This window comes from Triticum aestivum, chromosome 2D, assembly GCF_018294505.1.
Source record: "Triticum aestivum cultivar Chinese Spring chromosome 2D, IWGSC CS RefSeq v2.1, whole genome shotgun sequence".
Classification (NCBI taxonomy): domain Eukaryota; kingdom Viridiplantae; phylum Streptophyta; class Magnoliopsida; order Poales; family Poaceae; genus Triticum; species Triticum aestivum.
This window is the reverse complement of record NC_057799.1, coordinates 558,978,987-558,989,965: the sequence shown is the minus strand read 5'-3', so window position 1 is coordinate 558,989,965 and position 10,979 is coordinate 558,978,987. Positions and strand designations below refer to the sequence as shown.

General features: G+C 45.2%; 1 protein-coding gene across 1 annotated transcript; it reads left to right on the top strand.

Moving 5' to 3' along the window:
* Positions 1-3,902: 3,902 nt before the first annotated feature.
* LOC123054484 (E3 ubiquitin-protein ligase RNF14) lies at positions 3,903-9,082 on the top strand. The gene is made up of 7 exons (XM_044478264.1): positions 3,903-4,178; positions 4,770-4,844; positions 4,998-5,496; positions 6,280-6,662; positions 7,990-8,210; positions 8,320-8,458; positions 8,606-9,082. Exons 1-7 carry the CDS (start codon positions 4,029-4,031, stop codon positions 8,744-8,746), a joined length of 1,608 nt encoding a protein of 535 aa, XP_044334199.1. The 5' UTR covers positions 3,903-4,028; the 3' UTR covers positions 8,747-9,082.
* The last annotated feature ends 1,897 nt before the right edge of the window (positions 9,083-10,979 follow it).

Genomic DNA, 10,979 nt, shown 5'->3' with positions numbered 1-10,979 from the left:
ATCCGGGAAATCGTAATACATGTGTGAACACATAGACCATAACATGTCCCTAGTGAGCCTCTAGTTAACTAGCTCGTTGATCAATAGATGGTTATGGTTTCCTGACCATGGACATTGGATGTCATTGATAACGGGATCACATCATTGGGAGAATGATGTGATGGACAAGACCCAATCCTAAGCATAGCACTAGATCGTGTAGTTCGTTTGCTAAAGCTTTTCTAATGTCAAGTATCATTTCCTTAGACCATGAGATCGTGCAACTCCCGGATACCGTAGGAATGCTTTGGGTGTACCAAACGTCACAACGTAACTGGGTGGCTATAAAGGTGCACTACAGGTATCTCCGAAAGTGTCTGTTGGGTTGGCACAGATCGAGACTGGGATTTGTCACTCTGTATGACGGAGAAGTATCTCTGGGCCCACTCGGTAATGCATCATCATAATGAGCTCAATGTGACCAAGTGATTGGTCACGGGATCATGCATTACGGTACGAGTAAAGTGACTTGTCGGTAACGAGATTGAACAGGTATTGGGATACCGACGATCGAATCTCGGGCAAGTAACGTACCGATTGACAAAGGGAATTGTATATGGGATTACTTGAATCCTCGACATCGTGGTTCATCCGATGAGATCATCGAGGAGCATGTGGGAGCCAACATGGGTATCCAGATCCCGTTGTTGGTTATTGACCGGAGAGTCGTCTCGGCCATGTCTGCGTGTCTCCCGAACCCGTAGGGTCTACACACTTAAGGTTCGGTGACGCTAGGGTTGTAGAGATATTAGTATGCGGTAACCCGAAAGTTGTTCGGAGTCCCGGATGAGATCCCGGACATCACGCGGAGTTCCGGAATGGTCCGGAGGTAAAGATTTGTATATAGGAAGTCCAGTTTCGGCCACCGGGAAAGTTTCGGGGGTCACCGGTATTGTACCGGGACCACCGGAAGGGTCCCGGGGGTCCATCGGGTGGGGCCACCTATCCCGGAGGGCCCCATGGGCTGAAGTGGGAAGGGAACCAGCCCCTGGTGGGCTGGTGCGCCCCCCATGGGCCTCCCCCTGCGCCTAGGGTTGGAAACCCTGGGGGTGGGGGGCGCCCCACCTGACTTGGGGGGCAAGTTCCCCCCTTGGCCGCCGCCCCCCCTTGAGATTGGATCTCTAGGGGCCGGCGCCCCCCCAGGGCCCCTATATAAAGAGGGGGGGAGGGAGGGCTGCGCACCCAAGCCCCTGGCGCCTCCCTCTTCCCCGTAACACCTCTCCCTCTCACTGAGCTTGGCGAAGCCCTGCCGAGATCCCCGCTGCTTCCACCACCACGCCGTCGTGCTGCTGGATCTCCATCAACCTCTCCTTCCCCCTTGCTGGATCAAGAAGGAGGAGACGTCTCTCCCAACCGTACGTGTGTTGAACGCGGAGTTGTCGTCCGTTCGGCGCTAGGATCATCGGTGATTTGGATCACGACGAGTACGACTCCATCAACCCCGTTCTCTTGAACGCTTCCGCTCGCGATCTACAAGGGTATGTAGATGCACTCCTCCCCCCTCGTTGCTAATAAACTCCATGGTGATGCGTAGAAAATTTTAAATTTCTGCTACGATCCCCAACAGCAGCTCCGTCGGTATCAGGGATCTATCGGTAGGTGCAAAGCCTGTCCCTTGGATGGTTACTAGGGTGTCTGGATGCAGTGGGGTGGCCCTAGGTGTTGGGAGTTGCGGTGCTCATGGGCAGAGCTTGTGGCTCAGGTGCTGGCTGGCTGCCATGGCCGCGCAGTCAGCGTGGTGGTTAGTGTTCGGCATTCTAGGGTGGTGATGCGGCTGGTGTTCTTGTGATCGACCGTACCCCGATTCGAAAACCTTGTCTCGATTTGGCCAGGCTAATGGCAGCAGTGTCCATGGGCGTCATTTCCTTCTTCAACACCATTGCGGTGGCCCTTTGTCCTTCTGATGCTTTGGGCAAAAACTTGATCCTTTGGATCTAGCGATGGTGGTGCTTCGGTATCGTGTCCTTTCCTGAAGGAGCCACCTTGGAATCCATGGTCCATCATTGTTTATCTTCGTCTCTTTGGGGTTGGCCGTTCACGGTTGGAGCTCCATTGACCCCAAGTGATGCTCAATTTGTCCACTTGTCGTTTGCTTTGAGTTGTATGGGATGGCGTTGTTGTTCTTCAGCTCATCTAGGCTTGGGTGTGTGTTGTGGTGATGTGCTATATGCGGGTGTTTCTATGGTGGTCGCTACTTTATATATAAAACGGGCCAAAGGCCTTTTTGGTAATCTAGTACTATTGAACCTGACATGTATCTCATAGTTGTACGAGGATCAGAGCATCTCCAACAAACTCCTTAAAAATCCATTGTTTATAATGCTTACAAGATCATCGAAGCCACGCTTTGCCGCGTTGGTCCATTTTTGCAATAGAATGATAGGAACCGCAACAAGTATTAATGCACTAAACACGAGAGTTAAATTTGCATAAATTTACACATATTTGCTGGTTACAAAAGAGCGGGGTTTAATGAATTTGTAGCGAAATAATGTGGTGTTAGGAGGCCATAAACCTTAGGAGCTGATGTAGACAGGAAGAGAGGGGCATAAACATTATTTGGAATAATTCCATAAAATAATCCTACAAACACAAGATAGATGTATTGAAACTTGAAGGACCACTTACAAGTTACCAAGGGGGGAAAGCTTCTCAATATATTGCATAGGCACAGAAATAGACATTTTATTACTGGAAATTACAAATTTCATACATTTTAAAATCGACCCCTACCTACACCCGGAGCCAATCTCTATGGATAGAAATGAAAGTAGGATAAAACGAGATTGAGTTGACTCTTTCATCGAGGAAGTTAGTTGAGGCAATAGAATTACTCAATAAGTTACTCCCTCTGTAATTTAGACGTTTCACTCCTTTGTTTACTCTTCAGCCCTTGACATATGAACAACAAACATTGTCTTTAACTGGACTGGTTCCAAGGCTAGCAGCTTGGTGAAACCGGAATTTCCTAATCAATCAAATATGTTTGCAAATTAGCACAGGGAACAAGGTTTAGGAAAGACAAACCAAGGGCAGTTAGAGCTAGTGGTCTTAACAAAAACATAGATATTGGCTAGGGTTTCTGATTTTGCCCCTAATGTATTCACAAATGAGTCTAACATTTGATTTCTTCTGGTCTCTCCCCAAGTTAGATTAGTGGTATAGTTGCAAGGAAGCAAGTTTCTTGACAGAGGTCTCTATCTCCCCCATGTCCTAATGAGGAGGATAAATCAATTGGTTCGAATCCCAATCCCATCCCCGCTGCACCATGACCACAACCTAGATAGTGTTGTCGGAGGGAGAAGCTGGTTACAGACACATGCTTGGGTTGACTCAAGTGTGAACACTACGGGATGCGTATGAATATAATAAGCCTAGAGGCGGAGATGACGATTTGGAAAAAGTTACTCAAAGAGAGCAATGCAAGCAAAACATTAACAAAGTGTTATCACTAGATTTCGCGAGTGAAAGAAAAAATATGTTGAGGTTTGTGTAGCCTTGTTCCTTTGAACCAATGTGTTGCATTGATTCCCGTAAAATAAAAGTGTTTCATTGAAAAATAAATTCAATGTAAAGTGAAATCCTTTAAAAGTTCCAAAAAGGAAACCCAAATGATAAGTCATGCGTGGCACGAGGCACTTCGGCCCTGACATTTTTCACAACTAACTAAAATTGTCATTCGAAAAGAAAAGCAAACAAAAAAACTAAAACTTGTCATCCTAAACAAAATTGGTATGTTTGACAACTAAAGTTGTCATCCTCACTTCATTAAACTTGCCATAAAATAATTGGACCCAATCATTGCCATACACACGCTAATATCAACATGGGACCGATGGTTCGAGAAGCACGAGTCCATTCGTAGCAATTCCAAGCCGCGACCGCGAACACACCCACCCACGCACACAATCCAAGACTGCCCCTGCCCCGGCCGCAGCGAAACAGAAAGAAAAAGAAAGACCACCCCGGCCGCCACCCGCAGCCCGCTGATGGAGAGCCCCCGCGACGCCCACCTCTCGCCGTCGCCGGAGGCCGCGCGGATGCTGCACGAGATGCTGCTCCGGGACCTCCGGGAGGCGGATGGGCCCGATCTGCCGGAGGAGCAGCTGCGCTCCAACGACCAGCTGCAGCAAGACGAGGTACCGCTACCGCCTGCTCGAATCGATTGATTGCTTCGTCGCCCTACGCCTCGTCCCCTGTGCCAGTTCTGGGGACTGCATCGCTAACCCCTCTCGTGGATTGCGGCTGTTCTAGTAGGGTGTAGAAGAGGTCCAGGCTAGCGAAGCGGAGCGGATGAAAAATCCGGATTTTCCTTCAATCTAGGGATCAACGGTTCGGTCTATAGCTAGCAGTCATGGTCCTTGCTTAATCTTAGGGAGCGAAGTTTCGATTGTCGTCTGATGCTCGTGCGGAGGAGGAGGAATGCGAGCTGAAAGGGGGGCATTGCGAGGAAGAAGATGGTGGGCTGGTGCAGGGGAGGGGAGAGGCATTGACCATGTTTTTTCATCATTGACCAGATACGGGCACTTGAGGCAATTTATGGGGACAACTCAGTAAATTTACAGACTTTCTTCTGATGTACTTTACAGTACTACAGTACTTTTTCTCTGATATATGATTGTACAGATACTGGCACTTGAGGCAATTTATGAAGACAACTCAGTAAATTTCCACAGTAAATTTCCAGACTTTCTTCTGATGTACCTTTTCTCTGATATATGATTGCACAGATACTGGCACTTGAGGCAATTTATGGAGACAATTTGGATATTTTTGGTGAGAAGTCTGTACCACGCTCCTTCCAGGTATATCTGTTTTCCTATATTTATTTTCTTGAGGAATTTATTGTTGCTTTAATTGATTCCAGACTTCCAGTTCCAGCACTCACCAGTTACCAAAATAGTAATACCAACAAAATCTGTGGTACTCTTTACTTATTCGTTTTCAACTCTTTGCAGATCTATGTGCACTGTGAAATTCCAGATGGTATCAGTGTGTCCACAGAACTCCAGAGTGTTGATGATTGCCCAGACAACCAGTTCACATTCAGTGTCAAGCACTTGGCTCCAATATCACTGACATGCCTTATGCCTCCATCATACCCGAGCCATCATCCTCCATACTTCTCCCTCGGTGTCCAGTGGTTGGATAGTGTGAAGGTCTCGACCCTTTGTCACATGCTTGACTCGATTTGGGCACAACAGTCTGGACAGGAAGTTATTTTTGAGTGGGTGCAGTGGCTGCAGAGTTCTACGCTCTCTCATCTTGGTTTTGATGGCGGGATAATCATACGCAAGTCTGACAGTACGATGGCTTCTGTGGATGCTCGTGTTATTGGAGAGATTCTGTCTGTAGAGGATGTTGTTCAACAGTTGATCAGCTATGATGAAGAGCAATGCCTTGAAACATTTCGTCGTGGCCTCCATGTCTGCACAATTTGTTTCAGTGAGCACCCAGGTAATTCAGATGCTCCATTTGATGCTTGGATACTCTCCCTGCTCCTCATTTCACAACTACATCTCCATCATAACTTAAATCTGTTGTTTTGCAACAGTAAGGGAGAACACTACTGATACAGTATATATTGGACACTGAATTGGTGCTCCATGGAGCCAGGGCACCATGATTTATGCACAAATCCAAACAAAATTTTGGTATAGTTTTTGGAAATTTTAGTTCTGGTGTATAATGCCTGATTATTAGAATTCAAATACTCTACATTCTGGGATATTGCTGGGTATATCTATTATTTGCATACCATACTGCTTTTGTATAAAATCAACGTATATCTGCATGCAGTCAAACAATCATTAGAAATAGTAACTATGTTTTGGCTTTAGTTCAAACTTCTTCCAACTAGTTAGTAGACAAGTTAAACCTGATAAGAAATGTAAAATTATTTTGCACCCCATACCTAGGCGAAACTAACAATTTGGGCCATGGCCCCTTTACTACATATATCGTGAGGAAATACAAGTTAAAGGTTCTGCAGGAACCCAGATACAGCCCAAATGCCTATGAAGCTAATCCCTTATTCAATGATAAGCTTACTTTCCCTGTAAAAAATAATATTTATAAGCTTCTTTACACAGTTTCTATAATTGCAACATTAGCACAATTAATCATGTTCATGTGTCATGCTGCTGAGGTACATCCTCATTAACAATCCAAGTTCCATCATGCTTAGAGTCTGGAATATTTAAAAGTTTAATCTGTATCTTTTCTTTTGATTCCCCTCAGGCATCGACTTCGTAGAACTTCCATGCCGTCATTACTATTGCTGGAGGTGCATGGAGACATACTCAAAGTTGCATGTCAAGGAAGGATCAGTCCTGAAATTGGTGTGCCCTGATGACAAATGTGGATGTTCTATTCCTCCTAAACTATTGAAGAAGTTGCTTGGAGATGCAGGTTTTGAACGGTGGGAAAGATTGGTATTTCAGAAGACTCTAGACTCAAGGGCTGATGTAGCTTACTGTCCAAGATGTGAAACAGCTTGCCTGGCAGATGAGGACAGCGCCCAGTGCTCCAATTGCCTCTTCACCTTCTGCGTCCGCTGCAGAAATCGTCGCCATGTAGGGGAGAGATGCATGACTCCAGAAGAAAAACTTATTTCTGTACAGGTTCAAAATCCATATGAACACTACATATTCTTTTTTTTTAAAATAAGTGTTACCTAACTGTCCATGTTCTGATTAAAATCCATCTAACGGTGCATATTCTGTTGTAAGTTTTAGCTGTTATGTTTAATACGAGAGCTAACTTCCAACATATAAGAACACGAGTATTGGGAATGCTAAAATTATTATTGGATATTTTATAGAATAGATAACTTATTAATTTCTTCAGAACTGTAAACATAGTTTTCTTTAACTCTTCACTGTTGAATGGTGAATCATGGAATCCAGTGAAGTTCCAGACATGGGAATGTCTGTGCAGTGTTTAGTCGTATTTTCCACCGAATTATCATTAGAGAACTTAACATGGCACTTTGAATGTCGCATGGTACCTGATCTGATGCCACTGTGGAATCTGACAGATGAGACTGAGCTGGTAAAGTGTTGGGTTTTTGCTAAACCGACCAGACCTGGTGTTATGTATACAACATTTAAAAATACCTGGTCAAAATGCAACTAGCAACGCCTGGTCTAAGTGGAAATTACTCAAGGAAAATCCATTACAAGATAATGTACTAGCTATGCTTCATGGTGTTCTTCTTAATAGAAAGATGCACAGTCTCTATGCGTAAAATCATCGATTTCATAGAACTAAAAAAAACTCTATAACCGCATGACAAATGTGGTAGCCAAACTAAAAAAACTCCCATCATCATTTAGATCATCCCACGTAAGGAAAGGAGATCAGCCAACTCCTAGTGCATAATGGGATCATATATTTCTTTTTCACATGTTGATGGGACTTAAAAGCTCACTTACATGCATGCTACCGGTGCATACTTGCATGCAGACATGTTGATGGGATTTAAAACCCACTCACATGCATGCCACGGTAAGTTTCTGCATGCTTGTATGTGGCTTAGTGCGGAGCCTCACAAACATCTAGATCGGGCGGCTATTATGGACTGATTTAGTTCATCTAACGGCTACATTAATTTTGATGATGTGGCTCAAGGAGAGGGTAGAGAATTCCTAATAGTGGGGGCTAGCTATTTAGATATAGTAGATTCTAGAAAAAGCTATAGCTCTACTTGCATATAATATATCTGTATTCTAGATAAAGTAACTATTCATAAACTAATTCTGTTTTCAGAAGAGCACATCATTTTACTTTAAAGTTATATTGCAAAACATGGTGCTATTTCCAGCAAGATGGGCATTCCAAGTTCCATCATTTGTTTTATGGCTATTCATCATTTGTGTTAGACTCTTTCAACGCAATGAGAACAGTATTGAAATCACATTGTTTATTGCGCTATTTGTTTTTATACAGGAGCGTGAGAAGGCACGCAACTTGAGCAAAGGCAATGCTGGACGTAAAGTCTCTGCGAGTGATATATTTAGCATCAAGGAAATACTCCGTTCTTCTGTTATGTGTCCGCATTGTGGCTTTGCCATCTCACGCGTGTCAGGCTGCGACCAGATGCTTTGCAGAAACTGTGAGAAGTCGTTCTGTTATGCCTGTGGCAAGCCATCAAGTCAAGGTCATACAAGGTACATATTATCTTGTGATGTCCCCTTGTTAAGTGTGATCTGTCAAGCATCATGTAGCATATCTATTCTCTGGATAACTAATTCTGAAACCAATGCTCCCTTTTGACAGTGAACAATGCAAAATCGATAGGGAGAAGCTAAGAGTGAAGGTAGAAGTGAATGATGTTGTCAGAAACATGCAGAAAGAGCTGAAACTGGCACTGTCCAGAGCGCATCCGTGCCCGGGTTGCCGCCAGCCGAATTTCAAGGTAAAGGTTTGGTGGCTTCCATATACTGTATCATGTATGGAATAGTGATATTTTTCAGTAGTGTGTTCTGAAGATAGCTCTAGTGCTTTCTACTCTTTTTTTCTCTTGATGATTCTGGTGGATGAAGACAGTCTCTGATCTAAGCAGGTTGGGAACAACAACCACATCTTCTGCGAGACATGCCGGGTTCATTACTGCGCTCTGTGCCACACGGTGGTGCGAAAGAGCAAGGAGCACTACGGCCCCCGAGGGTGCAAGCAGCACACTGTTGACCCCGACTTCGTCTAGAGAGGCTGGACCAAAGAAGAGCGACGATCATGAATCAGACTTTTTTCATGAGATGATGCCAGGGCGAGCACTGGTTTTGGCTAATGTCAAACAGGTTTTTGTCCTCTGCCGTTTAACAGTTTCAGATAGTATTGACAGTCACACTTACAACTCTCTTTTTTGAAACCGAACACCGTAGATCATCTTGTTTTTACATCGAGGATCGTCAGTTTTGTGCGAGAGGTTTATAGCAGCAAAGCTTGCTGGATTTCAGTATAGCACAACGTTTCCAAATATTAAGGCCGCGGCACTTTTTATTGTGAAAGAGAAAAGGAAAGCTAATGCGTTGCTTCCTTCCTTTGATGCTGCTCATGTCTCTGTTAATCACCTGCGGTATCAGTGCTTGGCCCTGGGCACAGGATCGTCCCTCTGACGAACTCCGAGCACCCCCTTGACTCCTGCTCAACCAGAACGTATATACTTACACATCAAATATCTCTGTTTTCCTAGCTAGGATGAAGCAAGCCAGGAATGTTCACTCACTTGATAGCCTGCGGGCCTGGTTGTTGGTGAGGTAGGCGCTGAACCTCAGGGGCTCGGTCTCAAACATGACGCCCCGTGCGGCCTCGTAGCTTGAGGTTTCAGAGAGAAAACAAGATAGAGAAGCGTCAGAAAATGGCATAGAAATGTAGCCTGGAGAGGTAGGGGTTCAGGAGGAACAGGGCGAGGCGACCAACCCGCCGAGCACGGTGCCGAGCAGGTTGTAGTTGTAGTCGTCTTCCACGGCGCCGTCCACCTCGCGAACCGTCACCTGGAACAGGTGACGCTCCTGGCCGCTCCGTTGGGGCGGCGGCGGCGCCTGGGCGACAGCGAGGGTGGCCACGGCGAGCATCAGGATGGCGAGCGCTGCCGCCGACTGGCTTGTGGGTTTCGCCATGGTTGCCGGTGCGTTGCGGTAGCTGAAGAGAAAGAGATCGGTCTCGCTGTTGGTGATCTTGGGGGAAAGGGACGTGAACTGGGAGGGTTTTATAGGCGCTCTCGTCCGGGGGGTTTCAACTGTTACGTGGATCCCATTTTAAGATGGTTCAATGGTCATTACGGCTGACGTTTTCGGTGCCTGTTAATGCGAGATCTAAGACATGCACAACTGCAGTGTGTGCACTGCACAAGTAGCTTACAGGCAGTCAGTTACATAGATTCAGCTCCCCCGCAAAAAAAGAAAAGTTACATAGATTCAGCTGGCCGTTTTTCAGGGTGGTGTGGCAATTATCTGTGCTTGTGAACTTCTTAACAGAAAACATTTGCGAATTTTACAAACGAGTCACGATATCATGTTCCAGAAAAGTCAGGTCGATGTTACAAGATGGTGAGGATGCCATCCAACCCCCGTCCCCGAAGGTGTTCATCGGCCATCCGTCGGCCCTCATGGACCGCGTTCTCTTCTACCGCGTCACGAGTCGCGACATACCTCTTCCTCGCCTCCGGATCGATGACCATGCGCTCGAGCGCCATGGCGGTTCGAGCATAATGCAGTGCCAGAACAAAGAAGTTGTTGTAGCTGTAGACTCCGTCATCAGTAACGTCTTCAGACGATAATGCGGCTCACGGGCCGGGGGCAACTCCTCTATCCGCTTCAACGTTTCTCGTGTTCCGACTGGGCATAGCAGCTGTATTATCAAAGCAGTAAACAAAACCAGTGCAACAATTAATCAATCGCTATTTCATAAAAGCACCTCTCTGAAAATTAAGAAAGGGCAATTAATGAAGTACTCCCTCTGTAAACTAATATAAGAGCGTTTAGATCACTATTTTAGTATTCTAAACGCTCTTATATTAGTTTACGGAGGGAGTAGAAAACTAGCTCAGACATCGGAGACATGTAAAGCTTTGTGGTTCAAAAGTTGTTCTTGCTTAATCAGAGCAATACCGCCAACTCCCTTTAGACAGGAAACTAGCTCCGACATAGAATAACTTTTGTAATGAGAGTATCATAGTCATGTTATTCTTGCTTAAGGCTGCTTGTAATGGGAGTGCCAAGCAATTTTGATGAGGTGACATAGGATTAAATGAAAAAAAGAGAGAGTTGAATATCATATCATGATATCATATCATAATAAATACCACCGTACTAATATGTGTCTTGCTTGACAATAAATAGGGTCATCTAAGATACTAATCTAGGTAGTATTATGCATTACGGAGATAGCATCATACACTAATATCGTATACATGATACTAACTTATGATACTACCC